Source organism: Mus caroli, chromosome 11, assembly GCF_900094665.2.
Source record: "Mus caroli chromosome 11, CAROLI_EIJ_v1.1, whole genome shotgun sequence".
NCBI classification, from domain to species: domain Eukaryota; kingdom Metazoa; phylum Chordata; class Mammalia; order Rodentia; family Muridae; genus Mus; species Mus caroli.
Window position 1 is genome coordinate 25737446 of NC_034580.1, and position 23000 is coordinate 25760445.

The window sequence follows — 23000 nt, forward strand, 5'->3', positions numbered from 1 at the left end:
ATTTGTCCAAAGGATCACAGGACTTGAAAGGGAAACAACATTTCCACCCTTGAGAAAAAGATATTTTTATTCTCCCTCCCTCAGCACAGTCTCATGGGAACACTCTTGTGTTCAAAGGTCCTGCCATAAGCTTGGAAGCAAACACTTGTAGGGTATGAGCAACACGACGACATCTTCTCAGCAGCTCTCATCACAGACAAGAAATGAACTGACTTTCACTCCACCCAGAGCCACCTTTTAAAAAGTGAACATGCCTGAACTTCTCTTTCAAAATCCTGATATTAAATTCATTCCCGAAAATGTCTTACTTAATTTTTTTTTTTAAATCCAATCAATGAATGCTCAAAGGATTCTGGGTGCAAATGAGCAGTTCTGTATTTTTTTCTAGTTTTTATTTGAAAATAATACCCACAGTACAAATTTCTACTTGCAGGCTTGCGAGACACAACAATGAAAACAGCCGGTATGTATAACAACTCCTCTGACAGAGAGAAACAACATCTCTGTTTACAACCCACAGACATTCCAAGCCCGTGGAATCAGACTTCCAGTTCCTCTCTATGCAACAGGAGGACATCTGAGTTGAGTGCTTCACAAAGATGAGGACTAAACCAGAGCATCTGCGTAACAAGGTAAACTGTGGGCCAAGGCTGTTGACAAAGTCTGACATTGCCTGCAGAGCTCCAGTGGACTGACCTATTACAACTCTTTGCTGGACCTTCTACTATTCCCTGCCATCTACAGGGGGATGCTGGGAGTGACCCTGGCATTTTCTTGCCCTCCTAAGTAATCAAGCAAAGAAAAACCCAAGCCTGTTGGATAGGGGGAGCAACGCATGAGCATGTAGGTCTGCTTCACCTTGTTGATATCAGAGATGAGCTTCCCTTCTCGGGGCATGTAGACCTTCTGATTATTCGCTCGCATCTTGCTCTGAATTGTGAAAAGCAGCACCTCCAAATTCCCCTTCTCAGTAAACCTGAGGAGAGACAACCAGCCGTAAGCACCACTGAGCCTTCTTCTTTCAAGACCAAAGGTTCACTTGTTAGAGAAAAACGTACTTCATATAGTCACGGAATTCTAAAATCCTGTTCTGTAAAATCTGTACACTGGGGCAGCAGCAGGCTAGTCAATGGGTCTTTATGGACCTGGGAACTGCAGCATTGCTTTGTGGCTGCTTGTTCTTGCTAGGATTGATGTTTGAGAACATCAAGGGAACAAAGTATACTTAGTAGTAACTTCAACCATGGTTTAAACTTTGTGCTCTAGACCAGTGGTTCTCAACCTGTGGGTCATGACCCCTTTGGGGACTGAAAAACCTTTTCATAGGGGTCACATATCAGATATCCTGCACATTAGATTCTGTATTATGATTCACAAGGGTGGCAAAATTACAGTTATGAAGTAGCAATGAAGACAGCTTTATGGCTGGGGGTCCCCCACAACAGGAGGACTTGTACTCAAGTTTCTCAGCATTAGGAAGGATGAGAACTACTGTCCTGGACAATGGACTTAATTCAGAAAGGTGGATGAACAAGCCAGCAAATGTCTAATCTAAATTTTCAGTAGGTTTCAAAGACCTCCCTCACCAAAGAATTTACAACTGAATTTTCACAAGAAATGAAACGACTTACTTTGGAAGTATAGTAAACAAGAAAAAAAGTCCATAATTCTTACTTAATAATTATATTAAAATACTAAACTCAAAAATTATACGCAGGGGGTTGGAGAGACGGTTTAACATGTCCGGGCTGTACAAGTGTAAGGAGTACAGATAGATCTCTAGAACCAGCATTAAAAGCTGCCGCAACTATGCTGGTGATAGCGGGAGGATCACTGCTAGCATTTTCAGGTGTGTCGAGAGAGCCTGTCTCAAGTTAGTAAGGATACCAGACACACTTCTCTGGTCTGTGAGCTTGAACACATTTGTGCATTTCCAAACATATACAGGTGCATACATCACATACATTTGAAGAAAAGAAAAAAAAAAATTACCTTTTTTAGGTAGCAGAACTCTATCTCAACTGATAGGCAATGGTTAACTGTCTTTACCTAACACAGTATTAATGTCAGCACATGCTTGATTACAGGATATTTTATCAGATCTGTCCAGGGTCTTATAACATATACTATGTATCAATATATACCCTAACTTTTCTTCTATTTTTCTTTTGAGGAATGATCCTGCAATGTAGTCCCAAGTAATCTTGAACTCAGGATCTTCCTGAAGTGTCTCAAGTATTGCAATTTCAGGTGTGTGCTACCACACCTGGCTGGCTTCACTGTGTTGCTTTTCTAAAATCTACAGAGCATTGCATGCAAGGGCTTTGAGAAGGAACTGAGGACTTGTATTATTCTTCGGTTCACACATATCCTGAATGTCAATGGTCTAGTCTACTAGACAGGGCTCAGGGGAATCATGGTGTGTAACAAGTCTCAGCAACTACAAATCAGGCAAGAAGGAAAACAGGCTACTAGGAGGGACACTGAGTTAACAGAGGAAATCACCAACGTTACAAACAGGTGTCTTTGGGCTGCTGCACGTCTGCTCCCATACTAATGACAATACATTACACTCTGCCTCTTACTTAGGTGGTTTCTCCACTGTGCGGTACGTGTTGAATGCTTGAAGCTGCTGCTGGACCCCAACCAGTGAATTAGCAAATTTGCGGTTGTTTAGGATGATGATGGTTTGTTCAATCCACTCCAGAAGGTCAGAGGCAAGTGACTCGTACTTCTCAATCATTTTCTCTGTTTCTATAGCATTATCGAGCACCTGAAATGAAGGGTTAGAAAACCAATACCCAGGCGTCACCAGTCAAGGAACACATGCTACTAACATATTCATTTTCTCTCTCTCTCTCTCTCTCTCTCTCTCTCTCACACACACACACACACACACACACACACACACAAGTAATGGCCAGCTTTTCTGTGGTTCTGTTCCTTGACAGAGCATTTTAACTTAAGTGCAAAAAAGGCATACAATCTAGGCCTATTACCTGTGAGCAGTGGCAGCCTAACTCAACTGGAACTGGTTCTGAAGCCACCCAAACCGCCCCCCCCCCCCCAGGATAAGACTATGATGATTTCTGTAATTGCTACAAAAGCAAAAAGATTTCTGGATTGGGGGACAGGGAACAAAACAAAACAAGCAGAAAACAAGCCAGTGAACTCTGCCTACATGAGATGAAGAAGTCCTAAGTCTAAGGCTTTTTAAAAATCATGGTCTGTAGGATTTCCTGACCAGGGTGAAGCCAATTTAGTTAGATTTTAAACAGTGGATTTCCAGTGAAGGATGACAGGAGGTTTGTGTCTGAGATCTCTCCTCAGTTCCTTTCCAGAGATTCCCACCATCATTCTGCTTCTCACTACCTTTGGGAAGACAATGGTTCTACTACTATTAAAAGTACTGCTTGCTACTGGCGAAAGTGGAGCCCATAGAAGAACAAGGGCTCAGAAGCAGTGCAGGAGCTGTGCTCTGATGTGTGTAAGCTCACCTTTCCAATGCGCTTTCCTTCCACAGCCAAGGCCTTCATCTTGGAGAAGTAGTGGTAGTAAGTCACCACGTATGTGATGATAGACTTCTCATCAGGGTGGTCCACACTGATGTCTGTAACCAGAGGGCTTCAGTCAGAGTGCTACACATCATGCCGCCGCCGGGGCAGCAAAAGCAGCTACGACATCCAGCATCACTTAACCATCCAGCAACTTCTCAGTGTTTGAAAATTCTGCCATCACACAGCTAATTGCCCAACAGGGAAGACAGCACACCAGGTTCATTTAGCACATGGATATCCACAAATGCCTCTGCAGGAGGCCAGCTTGTTTCCTCACCTTATTCTCAACCCCTAACACCAAACTGGGCTGTGGTCAGACACCACAGCTCAGCCCATGGCACACTCATCTTGGGACAACTTTTGTCTCCTTTTACCTGAATCCAGGTAGTGACAGATTTTAATGTCACACCCTCCTGTTCACATAAACAAACTTAAAACAATGGCTTCCTCAATGGGCTTCTCTGTTGCCCCACTCAACCCAGGCTGGCCCTCAGAAGCATGAACACAAAATGCCCTTTAGCGTGAGCACAGTCCCTTCAGTTCTTTGATCAGGCTTTTTCTAAGTGCCATGCATTACTCCAGATGTTTCTAATCCCATTGGAGGATATGCTTCTTCACTATGTTACATATATGCCCTGTATGTCCAATACTCCCGCATTCCTTACAACCAGCCTTTGCCGGAGAGGACCTTCTCTCACTCACATTTACTACTGGCTCAAAAGGAGCAGCTCAAGAGCTACAACCCCAATACGTGCACTTCTTATTCCTGTAGTTAAAGTACTTTCTTCTTCCTGCCTTGGGACTCTGTATAAATGGATACACAGTCTGCTTTCTGCAAGATATTATTTACTCATACGTTTTTGCTTATAAGCCTTAATCCTAAAGGGTCAAGACTCTATTGTAGGATTCCTACACCACTCCACCTTCCAAATTCCTGAAGGTAGAGGGACAGCGTGTATTCAGTGAAGCAAATAAATGAAAATGACACGTCTTGGGAGTGGAAATGTTCAGAGAAACACTCAGCCAGGAACAGATTAAAATTAACACACACACAAGTTTCCTATCTGTTAGGTTCGTTTTTCAATACATTTCACACACAACCTTATTTCTATTCTGTAAATAGTACAGTGTAGAGGAAAACAGTTTCTTTAATTTTAAACATGAAAACTCTAGGGCACAGGATAGAATACTCCCAGCCCCACTTGTTATCAAGGTAGCAATGGGACCAAGAGTCCAACTGCAGTTGCTTTTGCTAGTGCACAGTCCTCCGTCCTCATCCCCATCAATGTCCACAAGAGGGGGTTTGAAGAGAGAGAGAGAGACAGACAGAGAGTGCTGCATCTCATTTAGCAAGCACAGAATATTGATATTCCTGGAGTAATAGAAGGCAAAAATTTCCAAGTGAATCTATGAATATATTTCAACTGATATCCTTTGGAATACTGGACAACTAGTGATCAAGGTTAAAACCATAGGAAACAAGACATTAAATGCTATTTTTAGCTCCAGTCTTGTGATCTGAGAAATATCAGTCTCCCTTTTATACTCACTGAAGATCAGAAAAATTAATGAATGGTATTAATAAAATGTCTGTGTATTAGGAGGAGGAGAAATAGGCTTTGTCTAGCAAAGGGCTAGACCTAAGGAACACCGCTCACGGTGAGGAAGCAGTTAATTAAACATGAAGACTGATCACAGCTCAAGGAATTCTAGCTTTTTTTTTTATATCAAGAAACCACTTAATGGTTTAGCCTAAGATAATTTTATCTTGGCTTCCTGTAATCGTATGCACTGGAGAACAGCAAAAACTAGCTTGGCAGTCACATGACCTCAAGGTGCCCTTGGGGAGATCAACTTCCTCTTCTAGATTTATAAGAACTTTAAACTTTCACACACACACTTCTATCTCTAATATTTGCTTACAGCTGAGAGGATCTCTAAGCCTCTAGCATTACAAACTAAATAACCCCTTTATGATTTAAATATTTCTCAAAATTAGAAAAAGTTCTTCTGAAATCCCACATTGTAACGGGACCTAGAAATGAGGATTTTTTTTTTTTTTTAAATATAGGCTGTTCCAGAAAGGACAGCTTAGCCATCTGCAGACAAGCTTTGGCTTCTGCAGGGACCCAGATCCTAGCAATCAGCTCCACATAGATGAGATACAATCTATCATAAGAAAACTGTGCTTCTGTTTCATCCATTCACATTCTCTTCTTTAAGCTGCAGCATCCTAAGACTGCCCTGACCTCAACTCACCCTCAGCATACGCACCCGCATGAACATCAGTCACAGGGTGCTAGGCTAGGCTTCCCAGTAAGCACAGGTGCCGAGAACCTCAGTGACACCCACTGCCTGCTGAACAGCCTCAAAGCGTCGCTTCCAGCCTGCAGAGGGAAGGCCACCCTCCTCCTAGAGTTATTCTTTACATCACTCCCACAGAGTCCCTCAATGCTTTTCTGGCTTTTTACCTTTGCGTCCTCTCTCACACACCCATCCTCAAAGTCTGGCCAAACGTAACTCATTCTATAAATCCTCAACTGTTGCCGTAACTGGAATTTTAAATGATCCTTCTACCTTTTCTTTTGATAATTCTCAAGGCATGCTGTACACACAGAGCAGCTTTGTACAACACAAAGAAGACTTTACGTTAACTTTACATGCTAGAGATGTTCCGAGTCCCACCTTTCATTGCTCGGATCCTTACCTTCGGGGTCTAACAGTTTAGTGAGGCCAAGGTGCTGCTCTGCCAGGTTAAATGCGTTCTGCAGATTGTAGTGTGCATTAGACTTCTTCAGTTTATCAAAATCTATCAGGTCAGGCCTATACAGAATGACAGTGGAACATAAACATTATGCCTTGGAAACAAATCAAGTGTCTAATGAGGCATGAGAACTGCTCCAGAGAATGCTAAAATAATAGCGTAGTGGAGTAAAATTACAGTATTATATAATCATCAAACAATGATACATGGTTTTTGAATAATGAACTCACACATTCTCCCTAATATGAATGCAGGAATTTTTACTATGGTACAGTATCTAACCCACAGACAGGAGATACCACAACTCATCGAGATCTGCCACAGAAAATGGTACTATAGCTTTCTACCTTTTCCATGATTTCTTCAGACTTACCGGTGTTTATGTATCAGTGCATTGAAGGCCATGCCATCCCTCCAGCTAGTGGTGAAATTGTGAATGTTGACATTGGGGTACCTGTCAAAGACAGACCACAAAAGCAAAAACAACAATTACCAAATAAAGGTTTATGCCTTGGTAAATGCAAAAAAAAAAAAAAAAAAAAAAAGCCTGTGTTCATGTTCACTGTAAACTCAAGGTCATATCTCAATAATGACAATTTTGTCTGAGCATATGTCCCCTTAAGATCAGGTTGCTTGAAATAAAAATAAAACAGACAGCTGTATTTCTTTACAACTGCTTGGTAATTCAATTCCATAAGATGTGAACTGAATTCCCTTAACCTGCTGTGCCACCTCACAGCCCCCAGGTAAGGTAGTTTTAAGAGTAACACACTAATTAACCTGGCAAAGAACTGATTCTCATTAAGAACCAAGGACTCTGAAATAATTTCATCAGCACTTTACAGGATTTAGAAATATGTATTTTCTTCAATTTTATTTATGTATGTGTGTGTTTCGTGTGAGTTTATGAGCACCATGTACATGAAGGGGCCCACAGACTCCTGAGGGAACAGGATGAGCCACCAGTGGTGGGTGTTGGACAACAGAACCTGGGTTCTCCAGGAAAGCAGTGAGGGCTGAAAACTGAGCCATGTTACATGTTTAGTATAGCTGAATTCACACGATGTCAATAAGCAACAATAAGTTGCAGTTGTGTAAAAGTATCTCCAAATTGGGTTTTAGTGAAAGCATACAAGGAAAACCTGTAAGGACAGGCTTACATAATAACTGCTTCTAAGTTTGCTGTGTAAAGTTTACCAAATGGCAGAAGTTAAAAGGAGAAAACTCCCAAATCCATTTAAAAAACACATGGGTTTTTGCTTCTTAGAAATGCTCTAAAAGGGCTGGTGAGATGGCTCAGCAGGTAAGAGCACTGACTGCTCTTCCCAAGGTCCTGAGTTCAAATCCCAGCAACCACATGGTGGCTCACAACCACCTGCAATGAGATCCGATGTCCTCTTCTGGTGCGTTTGAAGTTAGCGACAGTGTATTTATATATAATAATAAATTAATCTTTGGGCCGGAGCTAGTAGGGACTGAGAGAACAGGGCTGACTGGAGCAAGTAGGGTTGACCAGAGGGAGCAGAGGTCCTAAAAATTCAATACCCAACAACCACATGAACACTCACAACCATCTGTACAGCTACAGTGTACTCACATACATAAAATAAATAAATAAATCTTTAAAAAAAGAAAAAAAAAGGCTTATAAGGTATAATAATAAAATAAAAAAAAAGAAATGCTCCAAGAATTTTATAATTTAAGATCTAATTGTCCGTGGAGCTTTCCAATAAAGAGAATGCAGCCGCTAAGGAAATCAGATCCATTCCAAGTACAAATCACACCTCTTTCCACTCTGACAGCCAGTTCTGAAATGTCACATACCAACTGTTTATGTGGTAACAAGACATCTCAGCGGAAGCTATGAAAAGACACTTGTCAGCACCTTCGCAGTGATGCGACAGGGAACTTAATCCTGGAGGATTCCTAGTGCTGGAACCCTGTGTTTAATCCTGGAGATGCCTTGTGTCATTCCAGTACACACTCACCCAGCTGTCTTCATCTGGCACCACAGGAGCAATGCATCCTTAGCAGACTTTTTCTCTTTGTTATCTTCAGTCTCCACACTAATATCCTGGATCTAAAGTTTAAGAAGAAATATTAGGCAATCACCCAACTGCTGTATAAGCCTGAGAGCCACTGAAAAACAGGTCTGCATTTATATGAAATAGATCGAAGTCTCGCCCTGCACGCTATCTGCTCTCCATGTTAGTAAGAACTGTCAGGTTCACCTCGGACCTTCCAGAACTAGGTTTCCTATTCTACACACAAAGCCAGGGGGATGGCCTGTTCCATGAGTGCCTCCGTAGCACCTATGAAGAGGCCCCCTGGGGCCCATATCTTTGAAACTACAAGCTAGTGGGTGGTTTCTCATAGAAACCAGGAAAGTATTTTGCTGAAGGCACAGTATGTATCATTTCCTATAAGATAGACAGAACCTGTTAAATGCTATGCTTCCACGCTCTCTATTTTGTAAGTCCACAAGTTCAACATTAGACATTGTGATGGTTGTATATGCTTGGTGTGTCACTGTGGGTGTGGGTTTTAAGACCCACATCCTAGCTGCCTGGAAGCCAGTCTTCTGCTAGCAGCCTTCAGATGAAGATGTAGAACTCTCAGCTCCTCCTACACCATGCCTGCTTAGATGCTGCCATGTTCCTGCCTTGACGATAACAGACTGAACCTCTGAACCTGTAAGCCAGCCCCAATTAAATGTTGGCCTTATATAAGAGCAGCCTCGGTCATGGTGTCTGTTCACAGCAGTAAAATCCTAAACAAAAAGTCTGATCTAATGGTACCAGAGTTAAGCTAAATGAGTTCTTTTTTTTTTGGTCAGACTAAATGTGTTCTCTCTGCTCCCCCCCCCCCACACCCCCTGCATTGTGCATAACAGCACGTGCATATCACAGAACACATATGAAAGAAGTCAAAGGACAACATAGGAAGTTAGTTTCTTCCTTCCACCACATGGGAAGGACCACTGGGCCCTGAAGGGGGTCCTCTTTCCTACCTGAGCACCTCAGCTTTTCCATCTCAGCGAAGGCAACAGTGGCTACCTCACAGCACTACTGTGGTTAGTTGGTTGTCTGTTCTTTCCTTGCTGCTGTTGTTTTGAGATGGGATCTCAAGCTGGCTTCAAATTATGCACTGGAAAACTACCTTGAATGAGTAACTCCAATCCTCCTGCCTCTATCGCCCAAATGCCAGGATTACAGGACTGTTCTACCATGCCCACTAAAAATGTTAGTTCTTGGGGTTAGGAGACACCATCAGTTATATGATTTTAGATAAATGTTCCTAACTGTAGTCTGTGTTTTTGCCCCCTTTAACTAAATTTGGGACAAGAGGTGAGAATACAAGCAATGACTCAGTAAAAGAAATGTAGTAAAAGAAACTGCACAATGCCAGCTATAATACCAGCAGCCTTTGCTTCTTGATTTAAGAGGAGAAAGTATGTACTAGCAGGTTGAGGTGAAGAAAAGGCAAATCGACAGTCATGTTTATTCAACTTAGTTCACTGTAAGAAGTCTGAAAAAGACCGTGTACTCCAGCTCCCTGACACGGGCATTCATCCTCTGTCAAGGGGCCATGATGAGAATGGCCTTCCATGTTCCTGTTAATGTAGGCCAAGGCAATGGATGTCATCTTCAACAGTAATTCCCCACTTAGCCTACTGATACTCTTTGGAACTGGGCCTTGGAATCTGAATAATTAAGATGCTTTCTCAACCGCAGCAGTGAAGACAGATGACAAGTCTGAGTTGTCTCCCTTTGTAACTCTCCCTCTTTACACAGAGACGTCTAGAACACTGCTCATTGGAAGTTACCAATCTTAGGAAGGCAACAGAGATGGAAAAGCATTATTTACAGGCTGGTTTCAGAGTTTGAACAGGAAAACTAAGACAGTTTTTGATTTTTATTTATCCCCCCTTGTGTGAGATTATTTTGGACACAAGGACTCATGCAAGAGACGGGACTTCTGGGAGACGTGTGTAGAGTAATTTGACACCAGGGCAGCAAGCTTCCAGCACTTCAAACTGTAACTGAAGAGCAAGAGCACAAAGCATACAGCCAGGATCGTGAGCCAGGACTAAACAGAGGTGCTTCTCCTGGGGCCCCTGGCCCCAAGGCAGCCTAAACTGTACCCAAGACTTGAGGGAGTTGCATGGATTAAGGAGCCATCTCATACATGCTTCTATACAGAGATAACACCATCACATAGTCACCAATTCAAGTTCATCAAAGGCCTTTTGGCCCTTTCCTCCTGAAAACTGCTCCTTTGCACCCTAAGGAGGAATGAGAAAGTGAAAACAGAGCCCCTATTCTATACGGGCCACAATTTAGCAAAGTCTAGCCAGCCTAGAAGTACCCAGCACTAGCCATAATGCTTGACCTTGGCTACTGAAAGCCAAACAGCAGAGATCAGCTATTCAGAGGTACACCTTAGGAACCCACATTACCAAGTCCCATTAAGACAGGAAAGGCACGTATGCCAGGGGCAGTGAAATGTACAAGAACATGGTAGCTCTGGCATTCCTTCAGGGTGGCATTAGCCTGGTCCCTGTGGAACAGAAAGCTCTTATGTGGAAATCTGGTCTACATTCTTTAGGCCAAGCTCCTTACCTGGAAGCGCAGAATAATAGTCCAGATGAGGCCGAGGGTTAGCCGGTGGTTTCCATCCACAATGTCATGGGAGCCCATGTTCTCAAGATGGACTCTCTGCTCTTTCAGGAATTGAAGAGCCTTGTCAACATTCTCCAGACAGTGGATCCGCATCCGTCCCTTAGTGGGTTTAGGCTAAAAGCCAGAGAACAGAGTGGAGACACTTTACTCAGAAGGGCAGAGGAACTATCCTGAATCATACATGCCTGTCATGGTTTGTGCCCAAACCCAAACTAAAATTTGTGTGCATTCATTTGGTCATGGAATCTCAGTGCTACTGCTGCCACTGCAAAGGTAAATAACACTGGTCGTATGACCTAGGACTGAGAATCAGTGCAAAGGTAAATAATACTGTTTGCACGACCTAAGATTGAGAGTCAGTACTAAAGTTTATAAGGCCTGGTGGCACAAGATTGAAATCCCAGCTACTTAGAAATTGAGGCAAAAGGATCCTAAGTTCGAGGCTAGAACAAACAACTAATTGAGGCTCTGTTTCAAAGTAACCTTAACAAAGCAGGCTCAGTATGCTGCTGAGTAGCACTTGATTAACACACAAGGTCTCAGGTCCAGTATCCACCACCAACCCACCAATTCTCCTAAATTACAGTATGCCAATTCTTCTAGCTTGCGCTCTATTTGCTTCAGAGAGGTCTTCTTAAATGTTTAAGGTCTAGTATGGTACTCAGACACACTCTCAAAGCAATAAACAATTCTCAAGGGATAACAATGGTTTCTCCTAATTACATGGATTCCAAAGAGAAACTAGCTGCTGTCTGCAGAGCACTACGACATGTGCATCTTTCTCCTTGGTGGTTTATGGCTAATCATATTCAAGCCTCAGCAGAGCCATGACTAAGAGCAACAAACAAGTATTCTTATCCTTTTATTCCTGAGCTCAATTAATCAATTCAGCTAGCTAGTAGCTCATTATCTTTATGTACACAAGAATACAGACTATAAGAAAGAGTAGTATGCATTTCCATGCGAATGGAAGGAAAGAACACAGTTCTCATTTAACAAATAGTTTTAAGAGCTATTTATAAAACATTTCACATCCTCGAAAGTTGTAAGAAATAGTAACGATAAAAACTGAACATGAAGGAACCAGGTCTATAATGAACCCCTGAAGCTGCTCCTCAAGAGCTGCTAGCTCTGCCAAGGAGAGGAGCTCCCATTAATTATTATCAGATTTCTAGGGTGGCATGGGCCTATTCCCTGGCAACACACGCACACACACACACACACACACGTTTCTGCGCTGTATCATCACTGACAGGATAGTTTCAACTGCCATTCAATAGAAGCAAGGATGGCCATCGGGTTAATGGGACTCGGATCCAGGGGTCTCAGTGGGTAAAGCCCTCTAAGGAAATGCCAGTTTTCACTCACCCTCCTTGAATCAATTTCACAACTTTCTCTCTCAAAGCTCACACTGCTTATTCATTTCTTTATATTTTTGGAAGGGTTTTTCCTTTTTCTCCTTGCATGACACTCCTTGTGCCAAATCTTACCAACCTCTACTCCAGTTTCATCTTCCATTACATTTCATAGGAGAGAGAATTATGGAGTAAATTAACTTTAAGGTCTGAAAATATAAATCTAATTGTCCTTAGAGCCGCTAGCTAGGTCATGCCATAACTCAGAATCAGTGCAATCATGGGCGAATTCTCCTTCCCTGCATGGACTTAAGGTCTTTGAGAGCAAAGAGTAGGGTGGGCAGTCCCTCCCAGGTCCTTAACAAGGTAAACTCATGCTCTTAGAACTACATCGGGATTTAAGACAGAGCAACAGCCCCTAGGAAATACCTCAGCCTATATAACCACACACACACACACACACACACACACACACACACACACACACACTTTTACCTGCTGGGTCTTGATGGTCTCAGTTCCTGAGTTATAAGGTCTTCAAAGCAAAGACATTTAACTCAGTGGTCACTTACAGCTACAGAACACAAACTAGGTATGGCAGAGTAGAGGACTTCTCATCATGCAAGGTGAATTTTAAGTGCCTGATGATCTGGTTAAGTGAAGAGGAAGCCAGAAAAGACACTAACTGGCCTCAAGAAAAATGACCAACCAACTCTTGCTTTAATCACAGATATTCTATTCATTCATTCTCGTTCTCGTTCTCGTTCTCTCTCTCTCTCTCTCTCTCTCTCTCTCTCACACACACACACACACACACACACACACACACACCATCTACTGAGCAAAGTATGACAGACAGTACACACCAGTGGCTGGAGGACAAAGTATTTGAGGTTAAACTGAGCTACATGGTGAGACCCTATCTTACAAGAGAAAAGCACCTCTCTACTAAGTATACATATATAAAGCCAAATTCTTATCTCCAGATTCTTCCCTATTAAATGCTGAGCTCATCCTGAAGTTCTTAAAGTCAGAGTAAACAACAAGGGACCTAGCTCATTAGCCAGTAAGAAATAAGGTATCACCCATACCAACAGTTTGTAAACCTCAAAGCTATATACTCTCCAGGGCTAGAAAGATAGTTTAGAGGTTATGAGCACTGCCTGTCAGAGTCCCAACACCGACATGCCAGCTCACAACCATCTTTATCTTCAGTTATGATGCCTTCTTCTAGCCTCCACAGGCAACACAGACATGGTTCACATATATTCAGGCAAAAACACCCATACCCCACCACCACTGCCACACTACAACACATATACGATTCTTTTAAAAGAAACTCCAACTAAACAGGACACTTGAACTGTACAGTCAGTCCTCTAATAAAACCCCTTTTTATAATAAAAACCTTCATCACACGATACTGATGTGTCTATCACAGCTTGAGCTTCAGAGAATACTTTCTTCCTAGATAAACCTGACTTCCTATCTTCTGGCTACTTATCTGAACCACTACTCCTCCTGGGTCCAGCTGAGCCTCAACTACCTAAGGTTTCTTGAGCCCTCATCTAAAGAGCCCTTTCCTTTTCTGTCTAGCCCCAGGGCTTTGCCTCTAGTTGTCTGGCACCTTAGTATATGGTTCCTCATTATTTCACTTTCTACATTTATTTAAGTACGCCCCAAATTAGGAGGGGTACAAGTTTTTCCATGGCTGCTTGTTTGAAACAAAGTAAAGTTTCCCATTTACAAATAATACTTAGAAAACAAGCTGGCTTTGAGATCAGTCTACAAAACTATTGTCTCAAAAAAAAAAAAAAAAAAAAAAAAAAAACCCAAAAACCCCCCCCCCCAAAAAAAAAACCATAAGACAGGCGTGGAGGTGCAATGCCTTTAATCCTAGCACTCAGGAGGCAGAGGCAGGCAGATCTCTGAGTTTGAGGCTAGCCTGGTCTACAGAGAAAGACTACATAAAAAAACACTGTCTCTAATAGAAACAGAAAGAAAAAAAAATTTTTTTTTGTTATTATCACTTAACGAAGGCCATGGAAGAAAAGAAAAGGAAAGGAAAAGAAAGAAAAGAAAAACAAAAACAAAAACAAAGTTCATTCTAAACAATTCAACGTGGGATATAAGGCTTAAATCTCACATGAAATCTTACCTTCTCCACTTAGCTCAAGCTGTTCTGGATTTAATATTTGCAAAACCAACAGAACAAAACAAAACAAAATACTTACATTGTGTGTGTATACTTTTCTTCTAAGAAACAAACTGATTAATGGAGTAAGACAACAAAAATAAAGGCAATATCAGTAACCAGCAGGCAATCAAGCCTAATGATATCTGTGATTGAAAACAGCAGGCACTGGAGAAGACCCAAGTCTCTGGAAAGATTTACCTCACCCAGAGAGGATCACTCCTAGCAACAGCAAGGCAGAAAACTGGCTATCGTCCCTAAAATTTTTCTTTGTCACAGAAGCATGGAAGGGTTGCAACCATAGGCAAGTTCTGACCTTGGTTGTGACCTTTGGCATAACTTCACCATTTAAGTGCAAGCCCAGTGACATTAAGCTAGGTCCCTCTCTCCAAATGCAGATTATATGGTAGGTCAAACTCCATACTTTGGTCCCAAATCTCATGTGGCCTTGAGATCAAGTCAGTTAACAGAGTGTCAGGCACAGGTTCTGTGGTCACATTTTTTCCTGGCAATATGATGCTAGAGTAAGGGGTAGTCTATATTTTTAATAGAACTTTGAAATACAACCATCATGAAGAGTTATCGTCTGCAGTGATTTCAGAACAAGGCACTGGAATGGAATGGTTTTGTTTCTCATTAACTGATTCCCAATCAACAATAGTCTGATTGCTCTATGACCACATACCTGACATGAGGGTATGGGAAGAACATTTTGGATATTGGGCCAACCCTATGGTGGGGAGGGGGGATTTCTCTTCTCAAGAACAGAATCAAGTTCCATGGCAAGGCAGATGGCTACCTGAAGCCCCTGAAACGTATCTAATTCACTCTGTTAGGCTAAATCCAGATTGTGTTCAAGATCATTAACTAACTCCCCCTTTTTCAGGTTCACTCAGTAAAAACACATACATATAGAACTTCCCCTGAAACTTCATTAATAAAGTAAACTTGTAAATTCTAGTCCTTCAAACATTTGTCTACTATTCCCTGCTGAGCTAGTGAGAAGGACTAAGGACTAACATGCTAGTAACTGAGACAGGGCTGCAGACAGATTGCAGATGTCTGTTTCTCCAGGGTTTAGAGTGAAGGTGCAGAGTAAACTGAGCCATTAACTAACACAGGAAGCTTTGGTATCTGAATTTGCAGGAGTCCTTTTGGGGCTCACTGAATCCTAACAGCCTCAGGAGCCAAGGATAAGAGTGTGGCTTGTGTCTCTTCCAGAATCCCAGACACCAGAGAGAGAGAGAGAGAGAGAGAGAGAGAGAGAGAGAGAGAGAGAGAGAGAGAGAATATGCCCAAGTCAGCAGGAGCTTCCCTCACTAGAACACGAACAATTAGACTGCCCATTCTATAACCAAAGATGGCCGTTAGGAGTAAATCAAAGAAGAAAACAAAATTCTCTGACAATGACTGCCTGAGAGGGTGGAGGTGACAGGTGTCTTCCATTCTCTATCCCTAGTCTCCTAGATTTCTAAATCACTAGAAAACTTGAGAGAGAGACAGACAGACAGAACGCTCATGAGAGAGAGAGAGAGAGAGAGAGAGAGATTGAGAATGAATGTGTGTGTGGTACAAACAGAGATTTAGGTACACACTGTAATCTCTGCTCTTGGAAACTTGAGGTAGGAAGATTGTTATCACCTCTAAGCCAGCCTGGGCTATAATAAAAGACCCTATCTCACAACACAAAAACGGGTGGTGGTGGTTTAGTACCAGCACTCTGGAGGCAGAGGCAGGTAGAGCTCTGAGTTTGAGTACAATCTGGTCTATAGAGTGAGTTCCCGGACAGTCAAGGCTATACAGAGAAACCCTGTCCTGAAATCAACCAACCAGTACCAACCAATCTACCAAGCTAACCACCCACTCTCTTTTCTTTCTCTACGTAGATAAAGGCAGGTGAGGCCGCAGTCATGTATTATATGATGATATTGTCATCACCATCAGTCTTCGTGAGCTCTGGGTACGCAAAGGTAAACATTTTACTTCACACAGCCTAAAAGACTGGACAGTACTAGAAAAAAGGAAGTGTTCAAACCAATCCCTATCTGTGTGATCTTTTACCATTTCGTCAAAGCTACCATTTCAAAGCATCAAAGAGTAAACAAATCTACAAGGTTAAAAAAGTAAACATATCTACAAGGTTAAATAAAGAGGGAGGAAAAGGCTTGACAGATGGGAAAAGGAAACTCAGGTTGTAAAGACTACTCTCTGTAAGATGCATATCTCAACCACTCTAGCCTAGGTTCTAAAACAAGTCTCCCTGAAGAAGTCAATAAACAAAACTGTCCCAGCATGGGACCACGGCTCCACAAAAACACCACCATCCTGAAGCCATCTGCACAGGGGCTTCCTGATCTAGAAGACTGAGGCGGTGACGTCTGCACTCTGGGAATGCAGGGCATGACAGAACTCCGTAAAGATAAGAGGAGGCTTGACTATCTTTTGAAGGCAAAACCCTGTTCCTGACCAGAGGGACGGGGAAAGAAAATACTGTCTTCATTTTTACTGATGTTTAAAGAATGTTTAAAGAAGTAGCTTTGTTCACAGACCCTCAAGAGAGGGAAACAAAGCCCTAGTCTCTTACCAGCAGTGGGGAGGTGTGTGCACTGATCTGCAAAAGGATCTGCTGTGGCTGTCAAGTTAAATAAGAGGCGCTTCTGGCAGCCACACCAACCACTGGCATATTTTCCTGTCGATGTCAGTACAGCTTTGGGGCTCTATCCCTAGGCATCAGGTTGGCTCAGATGCACCACCACCTAAGGAACTACATGCGCTCTGGATGGAAAATAGGGCATATGTTTTCAAGCCAAGGCGAGCCAAAACCTGCTGGGTCAGTCACAGTGAGTAGCAAGCTTCTCTGGCTTAAGGTATACAAACAAAAATCACAGACATGCAGTTTTCACTGCGAGCTAACAATTTCTCTGCCCAGAGGAGCAGGGTAAATGTATCAGATGCTCCATTCCCAAGGAGATAACAAAAACATCAGCATGTACCATCACCCCTCCCCACCCCCCAAACAAAAGGAAAGAGGAAAATAAAAAATAAAACTGGCAGAGGCCACTGGATTTGAGTCGTGCCACCTTGAGACGGCAGCTCAGATTTTCCAAAGAATCATCAATAAGACATAAATTTAGAGCTCCTTCCATGGTCTCATGTAAGCGGCAGAATCATCTCAGAGCCAGCATCCAGGCCTGGCCCTTCCATTGCTAGCACTGTGCTTTAATAGAACCATCAACTAGGGTCTTCCCTACAAAATACACAGGCATCTCAGAAAGGAAGCTTCATCATTATAGAACATTATTACACTCTCAGAGCGCCGTGTTTCAATTACACCACCCAGAATCAGCATATCTACTTCACTCTGCCCTCCTCCAGAAAACATTCTTATTGCAGAATTCACCAAGAGACAAGCCCATACTTGTTTGTTCAAAAAATGTTTCCCAATTGATTGTGCTTACCAGCCTCTCTCCAGAGAGGACCTCCAGTAGCTTGATGAGCATCCGTCCATCTCGAAGGTCCGTGTACAGGTCTGTGATTCGGCAGGACACTCTCGCAAGGTGGGAATTGACCCACTTGGTGAAGGTCTTCTTCTGTACAGCTTCACGCTCATCTGTAAGCAGAGGAGAACTCACTTTACCAACAACCAAGCACTGGCAACAGCAGGTGCAAGCCAGCAAAGCCCCACGGCCCACACGGCAAGAGTGCATCAGCAAAACTAAATTCCAACAAAACCCCCACTTAGCTCTCTACTGTCTGGGAATACTGGGATTTGGACAACCCTTGCACAAGTCAACTCCCAGGTTTGCAGCCAGCAGAATCTAGCAGTTTAACTAAGTCACTGCTACAGATGGCACTCACTGTGGAGCTCGAAACCATGACCCTGAAGCTTAAGAGTGTCATGCTTCACGGACTGTGCTAGCTGGGCCCCTTTGAGCAGAAGCCCTACTCCTAGTACAAACTTTCCTTATGGATGTTTACAACATACAACTTGATGGAAAAAGCAGAAAACCCAACAACTGCTGTACTGAAAAAACCCCACCAGATAGTGTGTAAAATTGATGGCTCTATGGTCAGCGGGTACTGGGCTCCTAGACTGGCCTGGGGAGCAGTAAACAGTCTAGTATCTGGAAGGCTGTGCTGAAGCCTCCATTCAACCTAGCATAGTAAGGCAGTGAGGCAGAGACCATACTGGGCAAGCTTTTACTGATGTACTCCAAGCCAAGCACCTGCCAAGACACCTGCGCCTCCTGCTTCAGTCAGCAGTTCTTTGAGGTCCAGTCTTTCCCTAAAGCCTATCCATCCAAAAGAGGGCCTTTCTTCATGGATAAGGACTAATCAGAAACAAAGAAATAGAAAGGCTGGGGCTGTGGGAAGGAAGAAAAGGCAGTTAAGGGCATAGCAAAAGGAGTTATGCCAGTAATACTATGAGAGGTTGAGATCATATGTATTATTCTTACAATCATCATTGTGAATGGTAACTTTACCACTACAATGGCAAGTGTAGTTCTTGTTGTTGTTTGCTTAAAGTTTGGCTGTTCTGAAAGAGTAGTCCGGACCATGTCAAGAGAATATTAAGCTAGGGATACTTCCTAGACTGTACCTAGAAAACTAGTAATTCCTAATTCAAATATATTTAGGTCTGATTTCTTTAAAATTATGGTTTCTTGAATATGCTGCAAGGAGCTGGAAATGTCTTTATTCTGATGGATATCCTAGGCTATTAATGAAGGTTTGGGGTTCAAAGTCACTACCACACCCAATCTATGAAGAGAAGATGATCAAAATAGAAATCTGCTTAGGTTAAAATATTTCTCAATAAACTAAAGTATAAAGTATGTTGTTCCACAGTTACCAGGATCCCTTTGGGGTAACTCACACATTAAAGAAATCCTGTTGAATTCATTCAGGTTCAGAATTAGCAGAAGCCCTGCCCCGGAGTTACAGCTCAATCCCAGCCCCTATCCTCCATGAAGAGACAGAGGCCAGGGGTGGAAGCAGAGAAAACTGAGCTCGAATAACCACACCCAGATCTGTGTAAGAGGCTCCCCAGAACTGCAGTGTACCTCAGAAGCTCTAGAAAGGGGGAGGGAAAGGAATTAAAAAGTAAAAAGAATGAGAGGTTTAATTCTTCCTATCTGTGCCTTTCTCCAGTTTCAAGTTGAAGAAGGGTACAAAAAAAAAAAAAAAAAGGTTCCCACCACACTGAGAAAGGCAGAAAGATTCTGTCCAAGGACCGGACATGAACAACATCCTATACAGAGGAAGGGCAGGGACAAAGCCAGGCCAGCAGATGTGTCATCCTACAACGAAGTATGTGCAGAACAACACACTTCTGAAGCAGGAAAGGGGGTGGGGTGAGATTCTACCTCTTGGCCCAGTAGAGGGAGGGAACTGTCCCTAGAGACCCAGTCCTTTGTTCCACCCTTCCTGGGAAGGCAAATGACATCATGCCTGTACTCTTCCTACCCCCATCCCAGAGAGGCTAGAGGAGATAAGCCAGACGCCTGCAGAGGAACAGAAGGCTGTTGGCAGAGACAATGGAAGACAATCCAGAGGGTTTCCAAGCTCAAGCTGTTGCAGCTGGCCAAGCTACAGGGGAAGGCAGTGGGAGGACAGGGAGCATTATCCAGTCCTACGAATATGAGGTCATCACAGCAAGATGAGTAAGGTGAATACGGAGGCCCTTCACATGCCACACTGACCAGTGGTTGACTATGGTCCCTGGAGAACATTAAGCAGTGCTTATAAACATTTTTGATAGTGGTGACTGAAGGACAGGCGCTACTAGTAGCTAGGGTGCAGAGGCCAGGGACACGGCTAAATACTCTGCACAGGGTAACCTCTATAACAAAGAATCATCCAGGCCAGGACTGAGAAATTCAGTTTAAAGGTTCTGAGCTTTTATTAATTACAGCAGGAACTTGAGTGTATCAGACTGAATGAGCTGGAGAAGAATACTTGAATTTAGGGTGTTGTTCATGCATCTTTCTCTGTGGGTTACATCAGAGTCTGACAGTTTGACAGTAGAAAGGGTTGCCTGCAGGCATGCTAGTTCCACAAGAAGCTGGAGATAGAGTGGAAAAGCAGGTACAATCCTATGTGACTCAGTATGTTGGTGGGCATTTGGCTTCCCCTGCCACTTCCACTCTCCCGGTACCCTTGAAGGGCCTTGTATGGCTGTTACCAATTCTAATCATACAGATAAACTTAAAGAGCTTGTCTAAAGGCTACCTAGTATCAAACAGGATTGTAAAGTAGTCAATGAGGTATCCAGACTATTTTAACTGTTCATTAAATTTGTTCCTGCTGTACTCCCCACCAAAGAAGCACTCTGAACTCAAATCACTTAAGAAATTTATCAGGGATGGTAGAATCATACAATCTAAGGCTGAACAATCCTTTAGAAGCCATCTAAATGCACTTTCTTGAGTGAAATAATCTCTTCTTCAACACTTGAGTAGTCACTTAAAAATTTTAAGCTGAGCCTGTTGGTACAAGCACAGGACCACACAGTGGGTTGGTTCTAAGCCATCCTGGACCACTGTAGTAAAAGCCTGACTGAAAATCAGATGTAGAAAGAGGGCACTGGGGTAGCTCAATGGTACAGTGCCTGCCTAGCATGTGCAAGGTCCATGGTCCAATCAAAAATATCCTCTAAATGAAAAAGATGAGTAAAGTCCCAGACGGGGTTTGTAAAACCACATGTAAACATATGTGCCAGGAGGTTATACAACAGATTGTCCAAGGTCATGTCTTGTTTCTAGCTTTTAATACAACCAATGGCACTTATTTAGCAGTGAATATAGCCCAGGCCCAGATCTAAGCATCTATAATTCTCACAACCGTCCCATGAAGTAGGAACTGACTCAAGCAGGCTGGTGCCAGAGCCAGGCCTCTCAGTGCCTGAGCAACATTATCCATTGTATAAACTGGGTGAGGAGGGAAGACAACATATTCCCATTACATGAGGCAGAGTCACCGTCACTTTACTGTCCTAGCCCAATTCTTCTGAGTATGCTTCATCTTTGAAACTGAAGACTAGATCAGCCTCTGTAGCCCATGGCCTAAGAGAGCAGGTTTCTTCCTCGTTCATATCAAGACCCCCAGCTTTCCTCGATATCATCCTCCACAACGACTGTTTTTTCAACAGCCAGCACATCCAGAGAGACAGTGGTGGGAAATTAAAAGTAAAGAAAATGCAAAAAGAACACGCATGGTTAGATAGTGTGGGGGGAGGGAAAAGGCCAAAACCAAGTTCATAAGCCTCTCAGAAGCACATACACTCCAAGAAAACTGTCTTATAGCTGAGTGTGAAGATCCAGCCAGGTAGGCTGTTAGCTCTACAAACTCAAAAGATGAACTAGCCAGAAGTGCCAAGCAGACAGGGAACTCCTGTCAAGAGATGGTAACACAATCGTCGGTTCTGACAATTCACTCTGAAGGAGTGAATTGCAATCCTGTGACTGGACTCATGAGGACTCTCATTGCACTGCAGCAGCAACAACACATCACAATGCATCTGCACTGTAAGCCATTCCATCAACGTTTCCTAAAGCCTTACAGCAACTACTAAGGAGACAGAGTCCAAAAGACTTCTGTAGCAGAGCCCAGTGGCTCAATGGCAGCAGGCTGAATGGTAGGTCTGGTGTCAGGAGGGGAGGGTGGTTCACACACTTCTCCTATTTTGCATCCACACAGGAGGGAACAGTAAACTCAGCCCATCCTCTAAGTGCCTCTCCCTGATTCTCTGCTTTACATTATCTGAGAACTTGAAATTTCATTTCATAGCAAATGTTTAAGAGGGTGACTTGGTATTTAGAACAGAACAACGATTTTACCTGGTGGCCAAACCAAAGAGCAGTGAGGAACATTCCCTCAGTCACCACGCCCTATTAGAAGTACCTAACGTACTTAGAAGTACCTACTCAGTCTACAACAGCACATTTTCATAACTAGACAAGTTATAGGAAACAACACAGCTTTGATGAACACAAGGGTCTTGCATAGCATCTCTCTGCAATACTTCTCTGCATAAGATACTGTAACCATATTCACCAGGTGCCAGTTCTGGGTATGGAAAGAAATAGGAGTCAGGAAAGAAGGTAAAAGGCATCACACACGCTAGGAGAAAGTAACGAGAGAAATAGTAATTGTATGTGGATTAAGTATCAAGAATTTTTTTTTTCTTTCTGGCTGAGGCTAGCCCTGAACTGATAGCAATCTTGTGGTCTGTCTTCAGATTACTGGGACTAGAGAAAGGTTCTACTACCATTCCCAGCTAAGATTACATCCTTATTCTTACCTGATTCTTAGTCAATTGTGCTAACACAATAGCTTGCCACCAGAGAGGGTAATGGTACAATTTCCAACCAAGTTAAATGCAGACTTGGGTTCAAAGTAATAAGAGGAGTTATAAGACTGGAAGCGGGGTGATGAGGTAATCACCAT

At 42.9% G+C, this 23000-nt stretch overlaps 1 protein-coding gene across 5 annotated transcripts in view; it reads right to left on the reverse strand.

Moving 5' to 3' along the window:
* The window catches only part of Sptbn1 (spectrin beta, non-erythrocytic 1), a 167334-nt gene that overhangs the window by 43835 nt on the left and 100499 nt on the right, over positions 1-23000 (reverse strand). For all 5 annotated transcript variants that reach the window (XM_021176094.1, XM_029483162.1, XM_029483161.1 and 2 more), the window contains 8 exons: positions 18011-18162; positions 10944-11117; positions 8310-8401; positions 6695-6775; positions 6265-6380; positions 3498-3610; positions 2586-2773; positions 859-976 (listed from right to left, as the gene is read on the reverse strand). In XM_021176094.1, the coding sequence (XP_021031753.1) occupies positions 859-976; positions 2586-2773; positions 3498-3610; positions 6265-6380; positions 6695-6775; positions 8310-8401; positions 10944-11117; positions 18011-18162 (1034 nt within the window). The remainder of the gene's footprint in view (positions 1-858; positions 977-2585; positions 2774-3497; positions 3611-6264; positions 6381-6694; positions 6776-8309; positions 8402-10943; positions 11118-18010; positions 18163-23000) is intronic.